This window comes from Toxorhynchites rutilus, chromosome 1 (assembly GCF_029784135.1).
Source record: "Toxorhynchites rutilus septentrionalis strain SRP chromosome 1, ASM2978413v1, whole genome shotgun sequence".
In the NCBI taxonomy this organism is placed as follows: domain Eukaryota; kingdom Metazoa; phylum Arthropoda; class Insecta; order Diptera; family Culicidae; genus Toxorhynchites; species Toxorhynchites rutilus.
The window spans coordinates 179334303-179362018 of NC_073744.1; the positions used below are offsets into that span (position 1 = coordinate 179334303).

At 40.3% G+C, this 27716-nt stretch overlaps 1 protein-coding gene across 2 annotated transcripts; it reads right to left on the reverse strand.

The window, feature by feature from the left end:
- LOC129767708 (glutamate receptor ionotropic, NMDA 2B) lies at window positions 1-23894 on the reverse strand. Of its 2 annotated transcripts, XM_055768869.1 has the most exons (5): window positions 23765-23894; window positions 22495-23644; window positions 21953-22185; window positions 21673-21792; window positions 1-17507 (listed from the first exon to the last, which is right to left on the reverse strand). In XM_055768869.1, exons 2-5 carry the CDS (start codon window positions 22886-22888, stop codon window positions 15075-15077), a joined length of 3180 nt encoding a protein of 1059 aa, XP_055624844.1. In that variant the 5' UTR covers window positions 22889-23644; window positions 23765-23894; the 3' UTR covers window positions 1-15074. The 2 variants fall into 2 exon arrangements, with proteins under 2 accessions (XP_055624844.1, XP_055624851.1); XM_055768876.1 differs by lacking the exon at window positions 23765-23894 and having other exon boundaries at window positions 22495-23645.
- Between the last annotated feature and the right edge of the window lie 3822 nt (window positions 23895-27716).

Below are 27716 nucleotides of genomic sequence, written 5' to 3' on the forward strand. Positions count from 1 at the left end.
ATTACTTCTTTTTTATTTATTCGGCTGATTTTGGTATTAGTGTGTGTACAAAGTTTACACTCCAACGTTTATTAGATGCATTTTCTCTGTTCGTGGTTTTTTCTTCTTCTTGTTCTGGTTTGGTTTAAAATTGGCTTTTAATTAAGTACACAAACATAGTTTACTTTTATTCTTGGGTTATTAGTTGTCCGCCGGACGCGAGTTGTCCTCGCGAGGCGTGACGGTTTTTTTTTGGTTTATTCCAGTTTATATTCTTTCAAGACTTCATTAGTTGACAACATTTTTCGTTCATTGGTTGTTTAATACAGTTTACCAAACTATTACACCTACTTTCCATCCACGGTTTTTTAATGCTTAGTTTCCATTCGTTTAACCTCCATGTCCATATCCCGTAGGATATTCTCTTCTTTATTTTAAATTAGTTATTTAAATTATCCTAAGTTCAATATATGCTCCTTTAATTCAATTTTAATAATTATATTACTTTACTCTAATAATGTTAACATTTATTATAAGGTGTTCCAAGTGCTGCGTTTTTATACAGTTTTTTTTTTCTTTCTTATTACTTTTCACCTCCGTTTCGTTTTTTTTTTGTTCATTTCCCGCTATCTCTTCTGCGCTTATGGGAGTTTCTTTCAACTCGACTCAACTCAACGAAATACAAAAACCGTGTTGACACTAATGATGAGCAAATTCAATGATATTCACGTGTATAAATCTAATAACAACATTTTGTATTCCTCCTCTCGGGATGCACCGATCTTCTACCCAAGTTGAGCATTCTTTCTTCGTTTGTGTGTGTTTTATTTTTGTATTTGTTCTGTTTGCTAAATAAATTGAACACTCACCGTAAACACATTCCAGTAAAGACCTTCACCGGGCACGCAAACAAAATGATTCGATTCACTTGCTTTTTAGTGCTCTAGTTTTCATTTTCACGTTTCTTCTTCACTAGGTTTTTGTAATATTTTCTGGGGGGATTGGATTTACTTTTTAATAATCAGAATATAAAAAACCGTTTGCCTCCGTTTTCCTTGCTTTGGCTTCACGTTTGCTTAAAATAACAAATTCCTACGCTAAAAATTATTTGTCAACTTTACCAATCATATGGTTTTTTTGTTTCTTCCCAGTTTTTACGTTCGAGCAGGTGCGTGTATGTGTGTCTGTTCGTGTTCACGTGTATTCATTCCAAACTGCCACTCGGTCTCTCGCATCGATCACATGCACTCAATTTGTCAAACACATCCATTCTCTCAGTCCCACCACACACCGAGCAAACCGAGTAAAATTAAGCAAATGCCGCTAAGTCAAAAGTTTCGTATAAAAATAAAAGTCGAACCTCTACAAAAATTGACAACCTTGTTTGCAGCGAATTTTTCTGGTATTTTTGGAGGGTCTGTCCCTAACGCTTGTGTATGTGTGTCTGTGTAAATGTTATAGTATTGTGTCCTTTCATTAGTTTCTGCTTTGTATTTTGTCTTCTCCAGAAAAGCCAGCTTGTGAAACTAATGGCGGTTGAACTTCTTCATGATTTGCATTTTTCGAACATTTCCTTTCACATCTTTCTCTTTTCGAATAAATAATCTATATATTCGTTGTTTGTTGTCGTGGTTTTGCGCAAGCTATTGTTGAATTGGGAAGGGCAGATTCTTCCCGTCTTGTAATACCTCACATTGGAGGTTTATCCTTAAGTGCTTCGGACCGAGAATGAATCATTTGAACCTCGTTCCACTGCTATCCAAAATATATATATAAAAAAAAGATGGAAACTTCAAACATTTCAGTTTTAGAAAATATACAACTTCAGGAACTGCAATATGTGTAGGTTTCGCCTTAATATAATAATCTTGGTCTGGAACACCCCTCGCGATGTCAACAAAGAGAATGAAACGGGAAGAATAAAAACGCTGTGCGAACAGTAAATCCACTACAACTGGCGACGAGGTAAAAAGTATCTGCAAATGGTACGTTTACTAAAATTTTATTTGAATTTTTTTTTTGCAAATACAGGAGAAAAAAAAAGAAATTTCCCATTGATGCTACACAGTGAAAGTTCATTGCCGATTGGCAGAAAGTTGTAAATTATCGTGAAGTTGACCTAAATATATTCTGCTATTAGAAGGCAATCGTAAATTGTTGAAAATTTAACCAGAAGACGGTTCCAGTGTTTCCAATTGGGAGGATGAATTAAATCCAATCGGGTGATTTGAGTGATTCCGATTGGAAGATAGGAGAAGAGATTCAACCGGGTGCTTGGAGGAGAAATTCAACCGGAAAGTTGAAAGGAGTTCAGCCGGGAGGTCGGAGAGAATGCAATCGGGAGGTTGAAGGGATTTCAGTCGGGAAGAAATGTTTAATCGGGAGGCTAAGGTGATTCTAACTGAAAGATTGCAGTGATTGAACGACAATGAAGAGCATTCACTCGGGAGGTTGATGTTGATTCAACCGGGATGTTGAAGAGAATTCAACCTAGAGATTGAACAGAATGTTGAATGATCAATGAAGAATGACGTTGAAGTTGGTTCCAGCCGGGAGGATGAAATGAATTCAATCTTTAGGTTGAAGTGATTCCAACCGAGAGACCGGAGTGAATCCAACCGGAGGGCAGGAGTGAGTTCAACAAAGAGATTGAAGTGATTTCAACTGGCAGATTGAATTAAATTCAACTGAGAGGTTGGATATAGGAGTGAATCCAGCCGAGGGATTCAAATCAATCAAAGCGAGAGGTTAAAATGAATCAAGCTGGGAGTTTGAAGTGAATTCAACCAGGAGGTTATAGTAGAAGGGAGTGAATCAAGGTAATCAGGCGATGGAAGGAAATTCATATCCGGAAGGTGGTTAAATACAACCGAGAGTTCATTAAAACCCAATCAAGAGAATAAGAAGCAAATGCTAGATAAAGAAGTTGATCGAATTGTAAAAGTTAAGGACGAACATCAAGTCTGAACCAAGTGTTATGAAAAAAACACGTAGAAGTTGAATTAGCTGAATACAGATGAATAGAACAAAGCAAATTTGAGCTGAATTTCGTAACCGTGCATCCATTTATTTCTTCCTTACATCGAAAGGATGAGTGCTCCTAGCACTGCGTGTTGTTGCTCGGGTTTGCGACAAGGAGTTTATGTAGGCTCGACGGCTGAACCAACAACAAAAGAACTATCTTTAGTTTAAAACTCTGCAAATCACGCACGACATTCTCAAAGATAATTTGTTGTCAGTTTCGTCGATTTGAATGTTATGTTCCATTTTCAATCATTAAGGTCCCCCTCTTACCTTAATATAATAATCTTGGTCTGGATCACCCCTCACGATGTCAACAAAGAGAATGGAAGGGGAAGGATAAAAACACTGTGCGAACAGTAAACACGGTTAGCGAACAGGAGACAGAACGGGACGAATTTGATCGGAGGTCAATCCACTACAATATGTCCTCCAATCAGTTCCCTGCAGGCCATCCGTAAAAATAAAACGCAAGGTCAAATTCACAAAGAATCTCGAGACAAAACAATCGTAGCAAACCCAAGCGAAGAACAAGTACCAAAGACATAGTGCTGCGTAGTGCGTGACATAGCACAGCAAGTCTCTCAACTTTCTTGCAAGTACTCGAATTCTTTTCGAAATATTGCGAGTCCGCATTTTCAACATCTTAGTTCTGCGATCGTTTCAAGGTTGGTTATGCCATCTACCAGAACTGCGACAACACAAACGAGCTGGTTACAGCACTCATCGTGATGAGGGAGATGCAGATACAGGTGATTGGCTGATGGGAACTCAGTGAAAGAATATGTAAATTGAGAATGCGAAGTTACTTCTTCAACATCGGTGTCATTAACGACCACAGCCTCCATACAGGTAGTGCTGAGCCAAACGCTATGTTACCGGTAGACGAATTGGATACTGCTCCCTTCGATGAATGCTGAAACACCTGAAACAGCAGAAATTAGTAATGTATGAACTTCAAAAAGAAAAAAACATGAATTTTTAAATTAAGAATAAACATACTATAAACGTTATTTTGTCTAAGCACTTTTTGGTCGTTCCACCCTTTACGGCAAACCCAGCATCAAGAAAGTCGTTAAGGCTGGACGAGTAAAATATGCAGGGCATATTGCAAGACTGCCGGACAGCAACCCTGCAAAGATGGAGTTCGCATCGAATCCGGTGGGAACTAGAAGAGGAGCCCAGCGAGCGAACCGGCTATGGACCGGATTCATTGGAGGAACAATGTTATGACCAAGATGCAATCTCTTCATGGGAAGCAGCATCATCGTACTCTTTATCGAACTTCAACCGCGACGGTGGGAAGTTATGTTTCGGAAAACTGGAAACCTGGCGAAGTTTCCAGAAACACGATCAGCGATCAGCAATTTCGGAAACCACGCGAGGTCGCGATTACATTAGACCTCGATGGTACACGCACGTTTCCCTCCGCTCCAACACATGCTGGCGATTAATCCCTTTAAACATCCACGTAAAAGTTCCAGCTTGAATGTCCAAGTGATGCTTGCTCTTTCCTCAGCTTCTATATCCGAGAAGACACCAATTAACAACTAACCCAACTCAACGCCGACGGACTCAATCAAAATTAGGCATTAACAGTTTTCCCCACGCTTTTGCAGGTCAGAGTTTCGCTAAAGCTCGGTCAGACCTTACTGAAGGATCGTAACCTATGTGTCAAACTAACCGGGCAATCAGTGGAGCACAGATTTGCGTGTGAAAGACCGCCGCTTCAGACAGCGGGTCGGCGATCGACTCGGATCGCGTCATCTTGGTGGCTTGAGCCGCAACGATTGTTTATCCTGGTTGAATGCGGACTTCGCTCCCATTACAATGACCCCAGAATAAATTAGAAATAGATATTACGCCTGTTTTCTGTGAGGCTTTATACTCATGATGTTTGTCCCGCGCCACAATATTTCTAGCTTACTACACTTTTCCTGAGCGGTTGTTTCTGTTGGAGTTGTTTTCTATTGCATGTTTTTCCGGTCACGCTCTCGAATATACCGTCAAGGTGACAGATGCTAATCAAAACCATGACAACAACTATTACGTATACAAATAAAGTATTTAATACCGGTTGATCTCATCGCACTGGAATCGAACAGTTTTCTGTTATCACTTTAATTTCGCAAGCATAGCGTTTTCCTTATCTTCCTCCGTAATGAACACTTATGAAACCGAATTTTATTTTATTTCGCAGCTAATCAATCGCTTTTTCTTCTCTACCTCTGTGTATAAGTTTTGCCCATCACTATCATCGAACATGGGTTACTTTGTTAAATTGTCCGAATCTAACGTTTTGTTTCTCTACTGACAGTGTTCCCAGCTCTGCTGGGCAGCTCTGGGTTCGCGTGTATGTCCTTCCTCCAAAAATAAAATGTCAATTTATGTATAAATAGGTCTCTCTGTCTCTATCGCTCTCTCGCTTTCTCTCTCTCTCTCTCGTTTCCTACTCCTTCTTCGCTCTAAAAAATGTTAACCAATTTTTATTTAAGGTGGCCGTACACTGTTTGCCCGGAGGTCAAATATTTGATATTTTTTGACAGATAAGGTTTGATTTGATATTTGTACAAACACTATTTTGTTTGCCACTCTTCAATTTTCAACAGTGGTAAACAATTTCAAACACCGAACATGGAAAAAATCCGCTGAAATATTCAAGGTAACCTAACCATGTACCAAACCGACAGGTTCGAAGAACAAACTGAAAAAATATTTTAGACATCCAATAATAGAATATTTGCTTGTCGTGTTTTGTGTAGAATATATTTGATCAGTACACGTTGACCAAATTTTATCTGTCAAAAAGAGTCAAATATTTGGCTTCGGTCAAACAGTGTATGCGCACCCTTAGTAACGCAACTCATTTCTGTTGTATGCTGCTGCTTTTTGTTTGTTTTATTTCGAGCTACAACAACGAAAATCCTCCCATAGAGTTTCTCTGTCTCTCTCTCTGGATGTGTTTTTGTATGCTGGTTTTTCTTTCTAGTGTTTTCTTCTGTCCGTTTTTGATTTCGGTTGCATCGTTTCAATCTCCGTGTCAGTCGGTCCGCGCATGCTCATTTATGTGTTCGCTAGTCGCTTGTTTTATACACTTTTTTGCTTCTTCGTTTTGTTCTCTTAAAAAAATGGTTTCTTTGGTTTCTATCTTCTCCCCCGGTAATTATTAGGCCATTTTATAATAATTAGGTGTTCACCTCACATACTCCTCGACTCTATAAGTATTTACTGGTAGTTTTTTTTTGGTTTTTTATTTGTTTGCTTCCCCAAACATAACCTGTACGTTTATTGAAATCTTCAAAATGCTTAAATGCAATTTCATAGATTAGTTTGTGTTCTTTTGTTTTGTTTTTCTTTTTTTGGCGATTTTTTCTCTCTCTCTCTCTTCTCTCATTTGTTAATACGTTTTCTATAAAGTTAACTGTTTATTTCCATCTTTAATTTCATATTAAAAACCACTCAATTATTTTGCTTAGTATTTGTTTTACTGTGTTTGTGTGTGTGTTGGTTTGTCTTGATTTCAATTTTTTGGGCTGCGCGGATGTTTCTATTTTTGCGTGTGAGCAGATCTCATTCAAAGGGGTTCCTTTTTTTCTTATTTTTGTTTGTTTGTTTCTATATGTGTTTGTGTATATATATTTGTAATAAGCGTAAAACGTCGAAGTATTTTCATAATAGTAAACTCAGCTATTCGCTTCCCCTTCGCCTTTCATTGCTCACTTGACGTCGTCAACTTTCCAGTGTCCGCGCCGATTCCGTGGTTTTGTTTCGTACGATGTAAATAAATGAAAAGGTGTACAAAACTAATTTGATTGCTTTTTAGACTATGATTTTGCACTGTAAATATGTGTTTTGTAACGTTGGTACAAAAAAATGGAAATATTTTCGTTGGGTTAGACGTCAGCGCAGTTTTTGAGTGGAAGTGTATAGCTGTAAAACATGATTATATACGTATAGATTCGAATGGTAAAGTAAAAATGTCTCGAGCTATTAGACTTTTTTAGACTGTCTTCTTTCCCGTTTGAACCGCGTCAAACGATCGAGTGTTTGTATAATTGTTTATCGCGTTTTTTAATGTTCTCTCTCTTGTCTTCTGAATATATAATAATTCTATAATAAACCTTTTTTGTGTTACAATAACGGTAAATAGTAAAACTAGTAAATAAATGCAACAATTCACGTCTCTTTTCATCGTTTTGTCTACCTCTAACATTCCTCCAACCCTCGCGTTATAACTCTAACCACCGCTTCACTTACCTTACATTCTCCGTTCTCTGCGCTCATTTCCATTCTATTTATTTGTGGACAGTTTTGTTACGTAGCGTTATGGAGCTTTTGTTACTTTGCAAACCGTTGCAGAAAAGGTTCAATCGATCTTCCGTGAACTTTGACAGCCGGCAAGCTGTCAAAGGTGGCTCCTCCCCGGCCATTCGGAAACTTATATTCGGCGGTTCGGTATCATCTGTTGTATGTGTGTAGATGTTCAGTCTTATTCCGGGACCCGATCGGGTTTTGAATTAGCACGATGTTGCATTCTAACCCAAACGAGATCGACTTCTAAACTCCATCCGAGATTGAAACCCAATCGACATATGCAAAAGTGTAATATGTAACCGATAAAAACAACGCTTCAAAGAACACGTAGAATGGCAACAGAAAATCCGAACCAAATCGGGTGTGTGTTGCGGTGGCGGCGTCGGCAGCAATCGCTGCGGTACAAATTTTACCTTGAGCTTTCCACCGATGAACGCAGCTCTCATCTTTGAAAAATACCTTCTTCACATCCGGCTTGAAATGCGTTGCACTTTGACCGGAACATTGCTCGAATTCACGAAAATTGATTGATTGAACGGAAAAAGTCACCAATAAGTCATCCACGATCTATTAGTCATCCTGCTAGCGACCAAGTGATAACGAGGCTATCTAAATGGTCTTTCTCCAGGGCAAGTGTTTAGTTTTGTTTTCCAAATTGGCCTTTTCTCAAGGCTTGAGCCGAATGAACTGAGAAAGTTTGAGAGTCTGAGAAAGTCTCCATTATTTAAAACATCACCATCATTACACTAATAAATCCTAACACGCTTCTACAATCACAAACAGGGCACAAAATCTTCGAAGGTGAAAAATGAAGATCGACTCTACTCTCAGCAGCTTCGTTTCGACTAGGACTACTCCGGTATTCGCCGCCAACAGAAAGTAGACTACAAAATGAATTGACTAGCGTTGAGAGCGAGGATGACTGATGAATTATTCTAGTCAATACTTATTCTAATTGACGTGACAAATGAATACAAATCTGCCAATTCATCAACTGACTTCAATCCACTCTTCTATTTCCCCCTGACACTAATCTTTACCCGCGTACACAATCTTATTTTACGTCCACATAAAGTGAAACGAAAACTTGATTTCTGATGCAAAAAAGTAGTTACACCATTAATGGGCGGTTAATTGTCTACCTACCGTGAGCTCAAACCAACGAACAACGAACATTTATTATGTATGCTGTATGCTGTATGCAGTTTGGGCACAACATTGCACGCTATTTTATACGTGTGAGTAATTTTCGTGTACGATACAAAACAAACTAGCTCACGTGCAGTATATGTCAAACCACGTTGAACTCAAACGTCAATACATGCACCCAGAAAATGGGATACTAAAAAGAGCTGCCAAATCTTTGGTAATGTAAACATTACTAGAATGTACATTGTTAGTTCGATAAACTCGAGAGCGGAGGCTCTGGTCGGATGGTGCACGGTTTCACTGGAGAAAATGTGCCAATGGACGCTTGAACTTGCAAAGTTCACAGCGGAAACACTTCTAGGAAATAGTATGCATGATTACACAAAGAAACAGCATGATGCCACATGAATAAACCATACAAACACACATGGTCCTTTATTCACGTTTGACAAAAATCTCAACTCTCCACTGTCAAATATGGTGGAGGAAAAAACATGTTCCAACACGTTTCAAGGTTTCTTGTGCTGCTTCTATTTTGGTTTTACTTTGATGTGCACTGTTTCACGAATGGAAAAATACTCTCTTCTTCTCGCTGCATTCCGCTATGCCGCTATGCTAGCTGACAGGAGAATCACAAAAGATGAAGAATATGAATTTGCGATGCAATGTTTCTCTTCGCTTCAGGGACTGAACATACATATTTTCTGTAAATATAGACGGAGGTTATACTGGCCGATTTGACATTTGTTTACCAATGTTTTAGCGTAATATGTAGGACTAATTCGTATTGCAAAAATTGATTATTCAATTTTTGCAATACGAATTAGTCCTACATATTACCAATAATATTTACCAAAAAAAATTGCCGATTTTACATTTGTTTACCAAAGTTATCGCGTGATATGTACGAATAATTCGTATTGCAAAAATTTACTAACCATGTTTACCAAAAAAATCGACATATATACCAATTTTTCCTAAGAGTGTGCATACATGTTACATGAGAGAGAGAGAAACGAATTCATTTTGAGAGGAGTCACTTCAAACTGCAATTTGACGAGGAAGAATGAAATGATATAGTCGAGTCGGTAGAGGGAGATAGCGACTAAACGCTCGACTGACTATTGAGTCATGTTGAAGAAGAAACTGCGTGGAGAAGCCAAAAGTCAACTGAATACGACTGGGACTTTCTTCATAGTCCACTGACTATCCTCAGTTGACTATGACTATGCCGTGCCCTAGGTTTAACTCCTTTTTGCATCAGAAATCAAGTTTTCGTTTCACCTCATATGGACCTTAAAATAAGATTGTGTACGCAGACAACGAGTTACATGGGAACTTGGATATAAATGTTGTTGTAGAAACGGAAATGGTCGTAGTAAGCTAGGATTATTTATGTCATTAGAATAATCAGAAATATACCTCATTCGTAATTGTTCATTTGTTCATCCAAGACGTGTTTTATTCAACCAAACAAGAATAAAGTACCCTCATTATAACGGACACATTTTCAATGTGTAGAAAATATTTTCGGAACAGGTAGTGGAACCGCGGGTAAGACGAACAGTGGGGGTATAATGGACAGGAGGTTGATTTGTATAGTTGCATTATGAATTTCAAATTTCTGTTAATGGGTTAAATAAAATTCCCCTGTACTTTGTCTTCAAAAAATCTGTACCTAAAATCTGTACCATCTGAAATATTCGTTGCAGAGAAAACTCATTAAGTATGAAAAATACTCATTTATATGCATTTGAAGATGTGTCTGCTGATGCTTATACATATTCTAAATATACGAAGACATGCATTTTCAGGGATTTCAAGTAACAATACTGACCAAAAAAGCGAAAAATTTCACAAACTACAAAAAATCTGTACCAATATGTAACCTGTAATCTGTACCGTACAGAATCTCTACCAAAAATAACGAAAAAATGGACAGTAACATCCATAATCACATCCAATGCATGATGGAAAGTGAAGGGAAGAATATTCATTTTTTTTATATTGCTTTCTCTTTGTGTTCTATTTCAGTTACTGGACACACAAACACTGAGAGAGAAAAATTATTCCTCTCGCGAGCGATAAATTTCTACGCTTTGTATATTATGAACCTGTCCATATTCCCACCACTACATGTCCATTATACCCGCATCAATAAAAATGTTCTAATTTTCGGCTTGTTTTAATTTCAGTAAAAAATTGCATTGCACATTTGCACATTTGCATAAAAACCTTTGGCCAATTATTTCGAAAACCAGTATATTGAACTGTAAGAAACTGCTTTCAAAATTTTGGAAACATGAGTTTCCAAAGATACAATTGAAGTTCTTCTCAACATGTCCGTCTTACCCCCATTTCCCCTACTGAGAATTTCATGCCAATCCCACAGGTTCATCAAAGGTCACATGGCATTTAAATTGAAAACCCCATAAAAACAACATATTTATGTATTGTGCATTCTAAATAAGCTCATGTCTGAAACCATAACCCATTACAGGGATACTTCGATATAACGTACCCTCGTTATAACGTACATTTTACCTCGATATCACGTACACATTTCCAAAATGTAAAGGAAATTTTTTTTCAATATTTTTTTTCTGATAGAACAATGAAATATCTGTATTGTAATGCTAAAACAAGTATTGTACCTTCAATCAATCCCGAAATACAGCTGGTTTTGTAATTCCGGATTCTAAACGAATCAAGGTTTAATCAACAGTACGAAGGGAAACATCATGAGAAAAGCTGGCTTCGTCTTCTGATTGAAGTTATTCATTAACTTTACTAAAACAGCAAAACAATAATGTATTATAGACTACGTTTGTGAGTACTTTATTATACTTCGATATAACGTACAATTCGATACAACGTACAATTTTGAAACTGAAATGTACGTTATATCGAAGTTTACCTGTATCAGGACTTCCATATGAAACTTGCATTTTTGCATTACATGCATTACATAAAGGTGCAAGCGGTCATTTTACCTATTTACCCTTGAAGTTTAATTCAGTTAGAATCCGGAATCCCAGTTCATTTTATACCAGCGGTCGTAGTAGGCGTATCTCAATTATTTCGACAGCAAATTGTTTGGGATCCCTGTATCTTTCGACGATGCAAATTTCACGTTGATCCGTTTTGTCAAGTACTCAAATCACGAAATCGCTGATAGTGGCCAAATCGGCAGTATATGATGTGCTGAAATGTTTTCGTGAACATGAAAGTGTTGTTTTGATGGTTCAGAGGACGGATCTTAGTGGAACATTCGATCGGAAGCTGAGATAATTAATACAAGCTCTAGGACTACGACATCGCCACAAACACAACTTTAATCGAAGTTCACATCCGGAGAATCCATATGTGAGAAGGTTATCATAATTTCTGTGCATGTAAGCATACAACAAGGTTTTGACAAAGTACGAAGGATACGTGCTGATAGATGACGAAATGTACGTGAAGATGGATTTTAGACAGCTCCCAGGTTAGAAATTCTGGAATGGCATTTAAGTTCGTTTTAGCTTATAAATTTGCCAGAAAGTTCTTGATTTGGCAAGGTATACGCAGCTGTGGAAAGAGGACAAAGGTTTTCAATACAAAGGACTCGAAAATGTATAGGGGAGAGTACCTGCTTAAACGTCCAGTGAAATTTTGGCCAGATTTGGTAAGGTGCCATTACAGTCGGTGGGTGCTTCGGTGGTGACAATGTGACAATGAGATCGATTACATTGAAAAATACCTCAATCCTCCCAATTGCCTCCAATTTCGCCCAATCAAAAAATATTGGGCAATTGTAAAGCGGATTTGGGGAATTTGTGTCAAAGTGACTTAGGATGCTGCAGACATGAAGAGATCGTGGAATAAAATGGCCGCTGAGGTTGACCAACAGAGAGTTCAAACTTTTTTTTTATCCCTTTTGTTTATTTTAGGCTCATTGGCATTTTTTTAGCTGTAACAGAGCCGAATTTTAATCGTGTACATGTCACATATTTATCATATCTATAATTAGCACATTACACAGTTGCCATTTTTCGGCGTTAGAGTATTCCCTTCTATACCATTGCAAATGGTACAAATTTACACAGTAGCCATTTAGGCGTAAGAGTTTTCTATCTGTTCTTCCATTATCCAGTTAAGACTGGACAGCGGAGACAGTCGTTGATCCATTGTTGAGTTATTTATAGAACAGCAGCCCGATGTTTCTTGCAGAGCAGGACAGTTGTATGGATGAATCGATCTTATTTCGACCGTGGATCGATCTCCATCGCTGATGATTGTTGCGTGGACGTAGTTATTCTGTAACAACACAAAGATGGTCAATGGGGGCCCTGAGTTTTGAACTCACGATCGATCGCTTACTAAGCGACCGCGCAACCAATGTGGCTACGGAGACCCCCTCGAGTTCAAACTTTGATGGAGGGTATCCGAAAAAAAGTACGAAAATTCATTAAATCTGCGAATTGAACTTTTTCATCATTATTTACGCATTCTCCTCAAACAGCAACACAAAAAAAGTAGTATAAGCTATGTTCCTGAGTTCTCTATTATGCTTCGATATAACGTACAATTCGAATTCGTATAATTTCGAAAGTAATCTGTACGTTATATCGAACTTTTTCTATGTCAGGGTGGGGTTGTAGTGGTAATTTGAAGTCAGGTCGAATGAATTGAAATCAAGTTCATTCGTCACTTCAATTAGAATAACTATTTGCTCGAATTGATTTTCCTAGAAATGAATTGACGAGCGGTAAGAGCGAGGGTGACTGATGAACTAGCCATGTTGACGGGGAATGCCGAAGTAGTCCTACTCGAAGCGAAACTACTGGGAGGAGTGTCGATTTTCATGTTTTGTCTTCGAAAATGTTGGACCCTGGTTGCAACAGGGTACGTATACACGATACTCTATCGTAAAAAGCTCGCAGCGCATTATTTTGTTCGATGGGTTGGAGACGACAACTCGTAATTTGTCTGGCCCCATCCGAGCGATATCGGTAACATCGGAAAAATTCTCCGTTAGTTCTTTTGAGATGCGAATTAGATGTTGAGATTTTCGTATGAAGTATACAATGAATTAGAGTCCTCAGGGTATTTATTTTTTTGAAGAAAATCCTGTTTTCGTCAGTTTTCCCATCATCGGGACTTTCTATCTATCTAAATAGTGATTTTATATGATTGATAAAGTTTGAGCGAAAATCCTAGGAAAATTATTCTAAAAAATAGTTAAGCTAGAGTGAAAAATACGTGTTTAAAGTATTTGAAAAACACCAAGTAATAATTTTCATTCATACTTAAACAATTTTAAACTGCATTCGGGCATGTTAATGTGATAGAGAATAGCTTCACGAATGCGGATGAATTCAGGTAAATGATGTTGGTTTGTCCAGTCGAAAACATGATCTTATCCACTTTCTTGAATGCTCTAGTTCAGCGCACCTGTGTCTAATCAGGTATTCAAATTATTCAAAACACGTAAATAAAATTGTCCTTTTCATAATTTACTCATAGGATATTTTTACGGATTCACATGTTTTAAAGGTTTATAAAATCCACCTTCTATTGGTGTCAATGCGTCCCTCATTTGAGCTAACTTCTAATCAATCACCAGATGATTATGTGGTACTTTTTTTTTCGCTTTTCGGGATTATAACACTTACAAATTTTGTAAACATCATGCTTGCACACCATTTGTTTTATATATCTAAATCATGTAATTCATGCATCTCGATGACCTCAATTCCGATCATCGTTTGTCTGATTCACTGGTGTTGGTTTGTCCTCATGGTTACTACGGCAACCACTTGGTGCGCTGCAGTTTGTTTGTTTTGCTTCGCTGTCCTTCGCGGGAAACTGAAAAAAAGGTTCTCTGTGCTGTTCACCTTTAAAATGTCCAAGGAAAGGCAATATTCTAAATTATGAATAGATCAATATGATGACAGTAAACTGAAGCAATAAGAAATGCAACATCTACTTGAAAATTCGATTTTTTTTTCCATTCAAAATGATGATTCCTAAAACCGGACAAACCATGATCGTTTTCGGACAAACCAAAATCATAATTTCTCTTTGAAGAAAATCGTTAGAAAACCTAAAAACTGAACAATTTGAACGTCTTATTGGTATTATTAGACTTGGGACGTTTCAACAAGCCCAAATTCGTCTTGATAACGTGTGATTTCCATGAAGAAAAATCTATTTGCATTTACTGGTTGGGTGAAAACACCCAAAATCGGACAAACCAACATCATTTACCTTATTTTGACGTTTGTTTCGCGTCAAGGCAATGTTACCACTTTTGCATACATCGAATGGGGTTGAATCTCGGACGGATTCTAGAATACAAAAGTCGATCTCGATCGGACTGCGAAATCTCTAAACTCGTTCGGGTTCCGGAATACGGATGATTATGACTCTCTGCATTTGTCTCGTTCCCTCAGCTGAAACTTGGCAAGAATTAGCTCACAGGAGAGGGACCCATCGGTTTGCCGGGGTTGTTGTGGTGGGTGGTTTAGTGGCGTGGTAACGATTGTATACACATAGAACAATTCCATTTCATTTTTTGTTTGTTTGTTGGCTTACATATTTATATATAGTTCTCCCCCCAACCCCAATTACAGCACCGTCTCCATCTCGGCGATCTCGGTTTTGTACGACCAGCGGTACAAATCCTGGGCACTCCCACCGAGGCTCAGATTTCCGAGCACGTGCGAGGACCGTTGGTTCAGTTGGTTCAGCTGTTCCCGTCGACCCGTCCCGATGATGTCGTTCGTGGAGGCAGCCACCTTGATCTGGGGCGGTTTGATACCGTGTGCGTGGAGCGCCTTCTCGAGCTGACTGTTCCGCAGTCGTGACATGTCCAGTTCGTGCTTCACCTTCCACAGGTGGGTATCGCAGAGGGGATCACTGCAACGGTGCCGTCGTAGGATTTCCGTTGCCTCGAAGACCGCTCCCCGAAACGTGAGCGACTTACCCATCGATAGCGAGATCAGTGCACAGCAACCGCCACGATCCTTTTTCGCCAGTCGTTTGCGGAAGTACTTAAAGTACAGATGCTCGAGAAGAAGTAGGAGTGCTGCTAGTAGGATGCCGGCCATCAGCAGCAGGAAAGCGGACAAGAATTGTTCGAGGGCGAGCGGATCGGAGGATTTGTGCTCTTGTTTACCGGGCCGACAAGTTCCTGTCATCCAAAACCGCCGCAGCCGCTCCAGATCACCGTTGGCACGGAATTCCAACAGTCGCTTGTTGAACATCTCAACATATTTCGAGTTCCGGCTGAAAGCCAACCCGTAACCGGTCATCGCATACCACTGTCCCACGGTTAGCAACCGACAGTCCTCATCCTGTTGCACCAAATAGTCCAATACCGTCCCATCGTAGATGAAGGCATCCATTTGACCGTTCAGAACCGCTGTCACGCCATCGGCCACGCTGCTTTTGTTGTACTGCTTCATGTAGTAGTGCATCTCCTTGAAGTACTTGGAAATGGTGGAATCAGTGTGGCTCCAGGGTATCGTCCCAAACCGTATGGTCGGTTTGTGCGAGAACGGGTGCGACAATCGCATGTCATCCAGGCCGGTAAACTCGTGGAACTCCTCCCGGGTTATCATGAACGCCGCCAGGTTGGCAGTGTAGATAGCAAGAAACACCACGGCGAACATAGCCCACACGTTGGTCATGAAGCGGGACGTGAACCCACGCGGTGAATCCACATGAACCGCCGCCTGAAAGAGGACCGCCCAAACAAGCCAATAAGTTCGGAACAGTGAAAACCGATACGGAGTGTTGTTCGCATTCTGAAGCACCGTCTTCATGTCGTACCCACTCGGCGACAGCCACTCGAACAGGAAAATCATAAAGGTCGCCGCCTGAATGGCAAAGATTCCCACCAACATCCACGACGCCGTATCGAACGGTTCCAAGAACGCCGTAGGCGAGATGATCCCGGTCCGTTTCGCCACCACAATCGCAATCCCAGTCTCCATGAAAGGCTCACTAAAATCCACCACCGCTTCCCGTTCGGCATTGATCATCAGCGACGTCAGCACCATATCCGTCTTCCGGTTCACCAGCTCATGAATCAGTCCGTTCCACTTCCCGTTCTCCAGCGTGCCCCACTTGCCGTCTTCAACCCGCACTAGCTCGTACGTGAAGCCCAACTCCTCGGCAAACTTCTCCAGCAGATCGATACAAAACCCACTGCAACACTGATAAAACGATCCATTCTTGTGCGCTTGTCCCATATCGATATCCGTCATCTCGTGATCCGCCGCCACCCGACACAACACACCCCGATCCATCAGACACTTCCCACTAATCGGATCCGCCGGCGAGAGGTTAATATACGGCGCTTCCTCCAGAAACGTGATCTTCAGATGAAACTTCTCCGGTACACCCTGTGGTGGGGTATGCGAGTTCCCCGGCCACGCTATATCTCTAATATCGAGCTTCTGCTGCTGCCACGACTTCCACATCCCAATCTCCTCCCACACCAGCCCCTTGCTGTTCACACTCGGCCTCAGATTCATGATCTTCAGCTCGGCCCACTTGAGATCCCCATCGGTCGTAAACTCCACATTCGGCCTGTTCGGCTCGCCCTCTAGCGAGACGTTCCGCAAGTACTTGAAAAACACCTCCCCATTGTCCCACCGTCCCTGGCCTTCATCCTCACACGACAGCTGCTGCGTGTCCAGTCCCCGCCCGGCGTTCTTCGGATCACTCAAGTAGTACTCCACCCCGTACGCGTACACCCGGATCGCATTGGAGATCTCGTTCAGCAGGGCGCCCGAGGAGGTGTCGAAATGCACCCCCAGCATTCCCACCGGGAACTGGGCCGGCGCTTGCATGTTCTCGATCACGCTCTGCGTCACCACCCAGACGTAGTTCTCGCCCGTGATGTGCATCTCCTCGGCCGCCTTCAGGATGTCCACCGCTTCGTCCTTGGTGCAGTACAGCAGCATCACCCGGGCCTCGCTGTTCACCAGCTCCACCAGGTTGATCGGCCGGGACACGATGATCGAGTTCAGGATGGTGAACTTGAAGTGGTCCTGAAATGAGAGTGGAATGCTGTGTAGTTGTTCATAGCAAATGGCCTTTATTGTGATGTGATAATATAAAGATTTTACAAATACTAATGCAAAGTTCGGTAAGATAGATCGACAAAATATTTTCTGACTTTTTGTGCATCACGCGTATGCTCTAAAGCTTTGGGATCATTGTATAGCAGGGCCCCTAATGATCGCAATGTTTTGGCATCAAATTGTTTCGAAAGTATGTCCCCTTCAGTGGTGAATCCGTTACAATCCGTTTTGATTTGAAATAGTTGTGCGTGATGGGAGCCGAAAGAAGACAATTAATTGGACAACTGATTTGACAGATGAGACTGAAGTAATGTTATTTGGATCTGATGGTATCTCACGCAAATGACGAGAAACCAGCGAAAGGGTAAAAAAGGAGTGTGTTTGAAGCAGGGCTCGGCATAGTCATATTCAACTGAGGATAGTCAGCTGACTATCGGACTGGCTATATCCGTATTCAGTCTTCAGTCGGAAATGACTTTTGCCTCTTCACGCAGTTTCTCCGTCAAAACGACTAAACAGTCAGTCGGGCGTTTAGTCGCTGTCTCCCTCTACCGACTCGACCATCTCATTTCATTATTCCCCGTCAAATTGTCTCCATTGCATTTTGAAGTGACTTCTCCCAAAACGGATTCGTTCCTCTCTCTCTCATGTACCACGTATTCATATATCGGTGTTTGAGTTCAACGTGGTTTGACATAGGCTACAGGTGAGTTAGATTTGTTTGTATCGTAGACTAAAATTACTCACACGTATAAAACAGCGTGCAGTGTGTGTGCGCTATTTTGCACACTATTTACTAATACTGACGCGAGGACCTTTATAGCATACCTGATAACTGTCTAAGTTCGTTGGTTTGAGTTCACTATAGGTAGACAATAAACCGTCCATTAATAGGGTAACTCCTTTTTTGCATCAGAAATCAAGTTTTCGTTCCTCTAGTCAACGCAAATTATGTTGACGGCTAATGCCGAAGTAGTGCTAGTCGAAGCGAAGCGACTGAGAAGATAGTTGATATTCATTTTTCATTTTTGAAGATTTCGGGCCCTGGTTTGAAGGCAACAGTCGAAAATGCAGGAGGTGGATTTTTGGAACATTATTCTGTATGACGAGACGAGCAATTCTGGAATAGCAATATTTTGTCGAGACGAACAAAATATGCTATTCCAGAAGACGATTGATTACTATGTTGTTCACTCGAAGCAGCCGATTTTGAACGAAACGATTGGAAGTAGTTTAACCACACCAATACAATTCTATTTAGTTGTTTACTTCTCACGATTGCATATGATTCGTACGGCTACATTTTTGTACACAGCTGCATCCAGTATAACCGCCAACTCATACAATAAACTAATATAATTTTTCCACATTCACAGCAATAGACTTCGAATTATCTATGTAGGATGATTGAAACGCATTATATAAAAATACAAATCAGTAGAAAAACATTGGGCCCTGTTAAAATCCGATAAGAATTTTGCTCGTTAACTGTATTTTACTATTACAAAAATCGAGCAAGTCGATAGCATCGACCGAGTGATAGCTTTCGGTGCAACTGTAATACTTTTTCGAGTTGTATGGTTTGCTTGTTGCATATCTCCAGAAAATTATTTTGTTTGCGTCCCTGATATTTTCCTTTGGAAAACATTTCAGAAACACTTAAATATATGCAATTGCAACACATTAAATTCGAGCTCGGTAAAAGATTATCTCGACTTACAAAATACGAATTTTAGCTCGGTGTGATAGTGAAAGTGATTGTAACGACTTCTCGATTCGATTTATATAATAGGGCCCATTGTTTAGTCTAAAATTTCTCAGTAATTGAGTTGTGAGAATTATTCTTTTTTGTTCAATATGATTGTGAAGACACTTTTTATCATTCACTAGCTGACCCAGCAAACCATCAAACATTCACGTTTTCTTACTAAGCGCAAGTTCATGAGTCCAATTGCAGAACTGTTCATTGATTGATCTTCTAATCCACCCCGTTGAATTTACCTTTTACTAAGAAATTCCTAGTACTTCTACCAAAACTCATCATTATAATATCAGATTATTTTCAGACACAATTCTCGTTCAAGATTTTTCAACCACTTGCAAATTACATGTTTCTCCGTTACATGGAACAAATTTTTGATACGGAAAATATGATAAAATAAAGACAGACCCTCCCCTCTTCAACCCCTTAGAGAGGGGGGAAGAGTGTCGAACCACCTTAGAAATGTTTCTTCCCCATAAAACCTCCACATGCCAAATTTCGTTCCGTTTGCTTGATTAGTTCTTGAATTATGCGGAAATGTATACTTCATTTGTATGGCAGCAACAACCCACCACGACCCCACCCCCCCTCCATCCCTCTAAGAGAGGAAGGAGGAGTATCTAACCACCATAGAATTATTTATTGCATTCTAATACTTTCAGATGCCAAATTTGGTTGCATTTGCTTGATATTGAATTATATAAACCTCGAGATGTAGTTTAACACCCTTTACGAGTGATATGATTTTGTTTCAGCAATCTTGTACAACTTGTTTTCGTTGTTGTCGTCATTTTATGTTCTCTTTTATTTTTCTAACAAAGATAACACATTTTTTTTTCGAAACAATGATGAATATTAGACTGTCACTGGAGGTCAGATGCGATTTGTTAGATTCATAGAGCAAAATCGCATGTTTTCGTAATCTACATTTCGTGAATTTCACACGCAAAAAAACGCTCATTCTCAATAATCAAATAAATTTATACAGTGACTAATATAGTTTGTCATGGTATAATACAACATATTTCGACATCCTAGAAGCGATCGAGCGACGAGATCAACATAACCGACGACTAGGAATTTAAAAAAGACTGTTGTGTGGAGAGGACAAACGCGTTGAAAATGTGCTCGACCATTCAAACCATTCAAAACTCCGTTGTGTCGGCCGCTTCTCCCACCGGTGAAGTTCTTTAAAGTTACGTGGCATACGCACTTAACCTCTGTTCCACATAGGCATTACTGTTAATTTTGTATTGCTGAATATCTTGAGTATCTGGATATCCTCTAGGCCAATTGATTGATTTTTTTCTATTTAGAGGATTTTAAATGAGAAGCTCATTCGGCTGTAGCCTTGGAAAAGGCCAATCATTTAGTGCAGGGTCACGGGATTAGACCCACGATTGTGTAACTGTGTGACTTTGGTTCAAATTATAGTTTTAGCTAGATCATCAAAAATAACCAACAGATTTTCCAGTTTGTGAATGAAATATTCAAGAAGAATTATATAAAAATCACCCCTTTTTGTGGTATGTAGGGCAAGAACTGGTAAAATGAACACCCTAAGTGTGAATATTGTAATGATCCGGAAGAGTATCTGGTGGTTATCTCGTATTTAACAAGGTTCACCATGCACAGGGGGACGATGGCTCGGTATGCCTTACCTCACTTGTTCTGGTGGCGAGACTGGGCCCCAACACAACGGATGTCAACAAACGTTGCTTCGAGCAGTGTTCCCGAATACATCGTCAAACAACTAACAGAGGGGGAAGGATATCAATTATGTCAAGCCTCATGTACACCTCACACTAAGAAATATGCCCTACACATGACATACACATAACGCTTCGCATAGTGAGACTTGGTTCTGGTTGAGGTGGCATATTTTTCCAGGGTTGAAGCCACAAAAGAGACAACATGTGACAGTTCAATAAACAGTAACTTTGCCCCCAAACAACAAAGTAGTTTCTATGCGAAATCATCGCTGAAATGAAGCAAAATATTTGTTTATCTCTTCTAGAATATGTGAATAGTCGTTCAAACTGGTGATTGCTCGGAGATATAAGGTCGGATAAACTAAATTTTACGGAAAATTACTTAAACACGATGCGCACGAAACTATGTCCGAATGGCTACCGAGAGGGCAATGTTTATGTTATTTTCAGGATTTGATAGTTTCATGCCTAACAGGGTGTCTCGAATAGCTTCATATGTTCTATGAATAGGGTGGTCAAGAAGAATCATCTGATTTTTAGTTAAATAGTGGATATTTGAAAAAAAAAGTGTTCATTCAATCCATATTTCCCCTATTTTAAGTAGATAATTAGTTGGAGACAACATACAACAACAACGTAGAAAATCTTTGAAACTCACCATCGCGGCCACGTGTTCCCGGACGGCCTGCACAAAGTCATCGTGGCCGGCAATCTGCGATGTCACCACCGAGAACTGGTGCCATTTGTAGCGTTCTAGAATGCTCAACATGGCAGCACTCTACAATTGGTCCCGAAAAAAATAAAGCACAGTCATTACAATCAATTCGGACGTTTCAACGAAACAAAAACAACAAGAGTGTGTGTGTGTGTGAAACAGAAAGTCGAACCAAAAACACAAATTGATGCATGCAGCCAAAACCAACAACGTCAGCGTTCACCTGGTGCTCGATGCTGGGCGCTAGCTGCAGCTGTAGCGTCGACTGGGAAGCCCTCCGCTCGAGGCCCGAGTTGTCCGCGTTCCACGAGATGACAGGGATGCCAAGGTACCCCGCCAGCTGCAGGAAGTACTGTGCCGAGGCCGTGCTGCGGCCGTACGACTCGTAGTTCATTATGTACAGGATGGCGGAAACGTTCGCGTGGAGGAACTCCTTGCACAGTGTATTCAGAATCGCTTTCGGGCGGCGAATAGAAAACCGGGGGGAGAGACAGAACAGAAAAAGAATGCAGCAGCAGCGCAGATATGTGCGGGGGTTAAATTAGAGCAATTATGTGTTGTAACGAGTGGGGGAGAGTTTTGCGAGTGTAAACAGCGAAAACAAGGCGCGAGTTGGTTAATGGAGGGTGGTGGTGGTGGTGGCGGTGATTGTTGGTTAGGCGGGAAGGGATGAGGATGGTGGGTGTGGAGGGGAGATAATGGGTGGTTAATGAAGCATGTAAAATTACAACCTTCAACCTTCGCTCGGATGCTCTCATCGCTTACCTGTCGGACTTGGCGTGAGTGACATCATGTCAAAGTGTATGTTGGATGTTTGAAAATCATGGTCCTTCAGGAAGGTCAGCTTCGGTCCACGCCCCTTCTGCAAACCAAGCACCGCGGTATTGATCGAACGGAGATAATCCCGTCGACCAAAGTTGGTATGGGGAACCAGAAGGCCAACATTTAGCTGACTCCGTCGACGAGGACTGCCCAACCCAGAACCACTGCCACTGCTACTGCTGCTGCTGCTGCCACCAATGCTGATACCACTGCCCCGATTCGATGACGCCTTGTAGCTCTTCACTTCGACACCCGAAATGAGGCAACCAAGCAGCAGCAGTATTACGGAAGCATGCATTAAACTCATTTTCCCTGCTAATTTGATTCCCACTATCATTTGACAACACAACGGCACCTATTTTTGGCATCCAATATTCAGAGCATCCAGCATCCGCCCGTAACGAGACAGGCGAAAACGGAAGTATCAGAAATGGGCGTATTTCCTTTTTCACTTTACAAATTCATCTTCGCTGCTTCGCTCACTCACTCTCCCGAAGGCAATCCACTGCGGAATCCACCAACTATGCTGCGATTACATTTTTCACAACCATTTTTTTTTTCGGAAAAACCACACTCCAGAAAAAGAAGCAGCACTATTCCCGAGATGGATGGCTCTAGGCGTGAACGGAATTCAACCCACCGATCGCGAGGTATTGTGCACGGTTTTCGTTGGGGGAAGAAAAAGGAAACTCTTTTGTATACCTCGAGAATGGAAAGTTGAAAGGCGAAAATTTCTCCTTCTCGTTTGCCCTTCTCGAGTTGCCTTCACGTTCGCGTTGTCCCTGTGTGGCCTCCTCCCTTATTTTTTTTTCTTCTTGCAAGCTGACACACTCCACACACATTCACTCGCGTATATCACTTAGGCTCTGCTGCTGCTGCTGCTGCTGCTGCTGACGATGGAGCCAAGATGCTGCACAGAATATCGCAATCGTCTTCCATAAATATACAGACGTGTGTGTGAGCGTTGATTTGCGCTGCCTCTCCCTTATCAGTTGTCAATAATGGCTTCGCTCCAGGACGAAATCAAGACGACAGCGAACGGGACGACTTGGACGGCCAGCGCCTCTCGCTGTGGCAACTTCTGACTTGTGTGCTGATAATAGCGGACGAAGGATGAAAACCGACCGAAAAAAGATAACTTATGTAACGTGATGCTCCAGCGGTGGAGTGCGAGAAAGATTTGTTCTCAGCATCCCGTGCTCCAAATACTCACCACTCACCGAAAACCCGCTCATCCTTCCAATATGCCTAACAATGGCCGAACAATAGCGCGTGCCTTTTTTTTTTGTTCCCCAACCCCTTCCTTCTGCGTTGCCTTGAGTTCGTCCGCGGGAGAATGTCAACATCCGAAAAAGGATCCACATCAAACCGTCATCACCATCATCTCAGCATCCGTCACACAACCACACTGGCAGCCACGTGATAGAGCAGATGTGGCGCGCGCTCAGCGGGAGAACGACGCGCACGTGGCATACCTTTGGGCGAAAGATTCTCCGCATCCGCGGAGAAAAACTATTCGCTACCACTCTCGCTCTCTCCCACAATCTTCTCAAACCCAACGGTTTCAAAACAAATCAGTCGAAGAGAAGGGCGCCTGCGTAGCGAAACCAAAACAAAGAGAAATTTTGGATTTTTCCCCTCACTTTTCCTCCCAAAAGAAGAGCCTTTTCCAAGTGGATGCATTTCGGCGAAAAGCACGGTAAACAACACGAAGAGAGCGGGAGAGAATGCAAGGAGTGCACGGTTATCAAACAGCCAGCGCTCGTTGATAAGAATGTTTGAGAGCGCGATCGCCGGGTGGGATGTTATTGTACAAGGACGATGCGGGTGCGTGTGCGCTGGGGCAAACACATGTGGTCGCGATTTGACGTGCGACAAGCGGAAAAGGGATATTTTTTTGCCGTGTTCGGTTCTGTTATCGGCGAGGAAATTTTCTAGTTCGTTGGAGGGATTTTCCATTCCCGACTTTCAGTCAGGTGTTAATATTAATTTGGCGGTATAGTACCAATTCGTTAGATATTCTGTATCGAGTTCTGTTCGTGCTTACTTTCACGCGTGTACCGACAGGCGGAGTTACGCTTGACGAACTATGTGTAATCAAGATGTTGGCCAAACATCAGATAATTTGTCGGTCCAACATCGGCCTTATATCGGATAGATCTAGGCCGACCAAATAATTCATGATTGAAAACGGGACTCGTCTCGGGACACCTTCAAATATTCACGTTGAAGCGCACGTTCATGGGTCCAAACGCAGAACTATTCATTGATTGATCTTCTAATCGACCCTTAACCTACCCTTTAACTATAAAATATTTCTAGTATTTCTACCAAAACCCGCATTATAATATCCTTCCTCGAGTTTTGCTCTTATCCATTCCATTTTTATTCATATAGATAAAAGAAGATATAGGAGTGCGTTTTATCACATTAAAATCCATTTCCACTTTCGAACAAAAATCAATTTCGTTAGCGCAAACATCAAATGGACTAACAACAATTGTCACTATTGTAAAACACATGGGAATTGAAATTTCCGAATTTTCTCACTTTCCTTCAGAGTCTTCCCAAAATTTTCACCTCATTTAGAGAGGGGGACGAGTGTCGAACCACCTTGGAAACATTCATTGCCCTTTAAAACCCTCATATACCAAATTTGGTTCTCTTTGCTTGATTAGTTCTTGAGTTATGCAGTTCTGGGATCAAACGAATTAACTTTGTAGTTTAAAGTCTCTATAACAATAAATGAAAAGAAATGTGTCATTCCATTTGAGGATGCATTTTCGATTCATAGCAACGTAAATTCCGCAAATTTCAATTGAACTAAAAACATCACTGTAGAACACATTGGAATAAATATTATTTTATTGAGGATTTTTCACATAACATATGTCGAAACCAGAGAGGCATTTTTTTTCTCCTTTTTGAGTCATGATGTTTCAAAGTTAACCGAGAGTTCGAAAAATCATTTTTTTCCTCTTTTTTCCAACACAAAAATTCATAGCTTTTGATCTACTGGACCGTTTCAGATGATCGATACATAAAATTAAGCCAATTGGATGGTCTTTTTTGAAAAAAACTAAACTTGCGAAAAAAATGGATTTTGATTTCGTAATTATTTATTGTATTAATTTTTTTTATAGTTTACATGGTTTCGTGACAAAGGATGCTATATTATTTTCTTGAAAGCTGAGTTTTTTTTACATAACATATCCAAAAATCAGAGATCTGTTATGTTTCGTTTTTAAGTTGTGATTTTTCAAAGTTAACATGTTTTCAGTCTTCCCTTATTCTGAATTTCGATCGATTCGAAATATTTCGAACGACTTGATAAAATTCCATTCTGTATTTCGTTCGAGTTGTTTTTGCATTTCGTTCGATCTGTTTCTCTTCGAACATCAAATGGGCAAATCGTTCGAAACAGGGTATGCGAAATTATAACTCGAACGGAATAACGATTTCGAACGAAATGGAAATCCATCGGAATACAGAATAGGGCTGTGGATGTATCTTCTTCTTCTTTGTTTTTAAGAGGCTTTAAACTTTGCAGTTCATTCGCCTCTAAAGTGACGTATGCGACTAGAATTCAATTTATTGGCAAATGTGTCATTTTTCCAAAAGGCTGGCTAATTGGCTTTAATTTGATATATCGATTATCTGAATCGGTCCAGTATGTCAAAAGTAATAATTTTTTGAAAAAGGTCATTTTTGCAAAGAAAGTGAAAAATGATTTTTTGAACCATTGGTTAACTTTGAAAAATCATAACTCAAAAACGAAAAAACGCCTCTATGGTTTCGAGATATGTTATGTTAAAAAATCCTCAGTTTTTCAGAAAAAAATATTAGAAAAAAAAGCGCCATTGGTCCCGAGACCATGAATAGTAACGAGAACATAATTTTCTGCAGGTGTGGTACTTTTTCGAAAAAAGCCAGATTGGCTTTAATTTTATATGTCGATCATCTGAACCGGTTTAGTAGTTCAAAAGTTATGAATTTTTGAAAAAAGTAATTTTTGGAAAAAAGAGAAAAAAAGATTTTGCGGACAACCCTAAAATGGAAATGGTCACCCTACTGCAAAAATAAAAAAATACGGGTCTGATGTTCTGCGATAAAGAACAAAACTACCACTTTTCACGAAAATCTGAGAACCACTATATCGGTTTGGCATGGAATGGCTGTATATACAGTCAAAGCTCTCTAGAACGACAATCTGTATAGTGACAAATCTCTCTATAATGACATGTCCAAAGGTCCCTTCAAAATCGCATAGAAATTATTTTCTTTATTGCGACGTTTCTCTTAAACGACCTTTCCCTATAACGACACATTATCGCTTCTTTTTACTAAAACATAACATTCTCTATTACGACAATTTTCCATTCCACTCCACTCATAGGGCCCTATTCCAGAAGACGAGACGAGCTGATGAGCGCTTTGCGACTTTGCAAAGAAGATTATGATTTATGGAATATAATAAAATTTGTCACATTCCAGATCCTTTTTCTGTTTGACAACTATCATAGTTTAACGGTTCCAATATTGAATCGTTACTTTTTCGTTGTCCACATATTGTTCATCATAGAACAAATCCTTTCGACTGGTGCGGTATTACCAGGCAGATACTAAATATAATCAGTCAACTTTACGAATTCCTCACACCCTAGAAATTTGTTTTCCACTTCTGCAAAACAATGCACCTGATGATTCATGATTGGCACATAATCTTTGCTCCACCTGTTTATCTAATTTATTTTAATTCCTTCAATCATTTTTCACTCACCAAGCGAAATGTTTTCATCTGTGTGAACAGGAAGTTTTTTACTAATGCTACTTTGAATCTTAGACCATTCCGGAGTGGATTTAAATAAAATCCATTTATTCTACTGTGTTTTTCATAAAATAGCTTGAACTTAATTTCTCAGTGTACTACAACGCAGTATCGTAAAAAATCCTCAATTTTAAGACATTTAGCCTCCTGTATTCACTTACATTAACTACTATTTTCGAAATAGTTTGCACCTCACTGGTCAAAAATACTCTATCCTCTCTATTTTCAGAATTCTATGAAAAAAAAATGAAAAATTAACAGCAACTCCAGCAAGGTTCTCCCTCAAGAACGCCAATAGACGTTTGAAAGGTAACTATCCGATTTCTTGTTAAAAAAA

What these genes read in the sequence shown, in the direction of transcription:
- LOC129767708 (XM_055768869.1), bottom strand. Translation starts at nt 22,888, where the DNA reads ATGATAGTGGGAATCAAATTAGCAGGGAAAATGAGTTTAATGCATGCT. An exon ending in CGCCCAGCATCGAGCACCAG is followed by an intron (nt 21,793 to 21,952) that starts GTGAACGCTGAC and finishes GACCAATTGTAG; the next exon opens with AGTGCTGCCATGTTGAGCAT. An exon ending in GGGAACACGTGGCCGCGATG is followed by an intron (nt 17,508 to 21,672) that starts GTGAGTTTCAAA and finishes CTCTCATTTCAG; the next exon opens with GACCACTTCAAGTTCACCAT.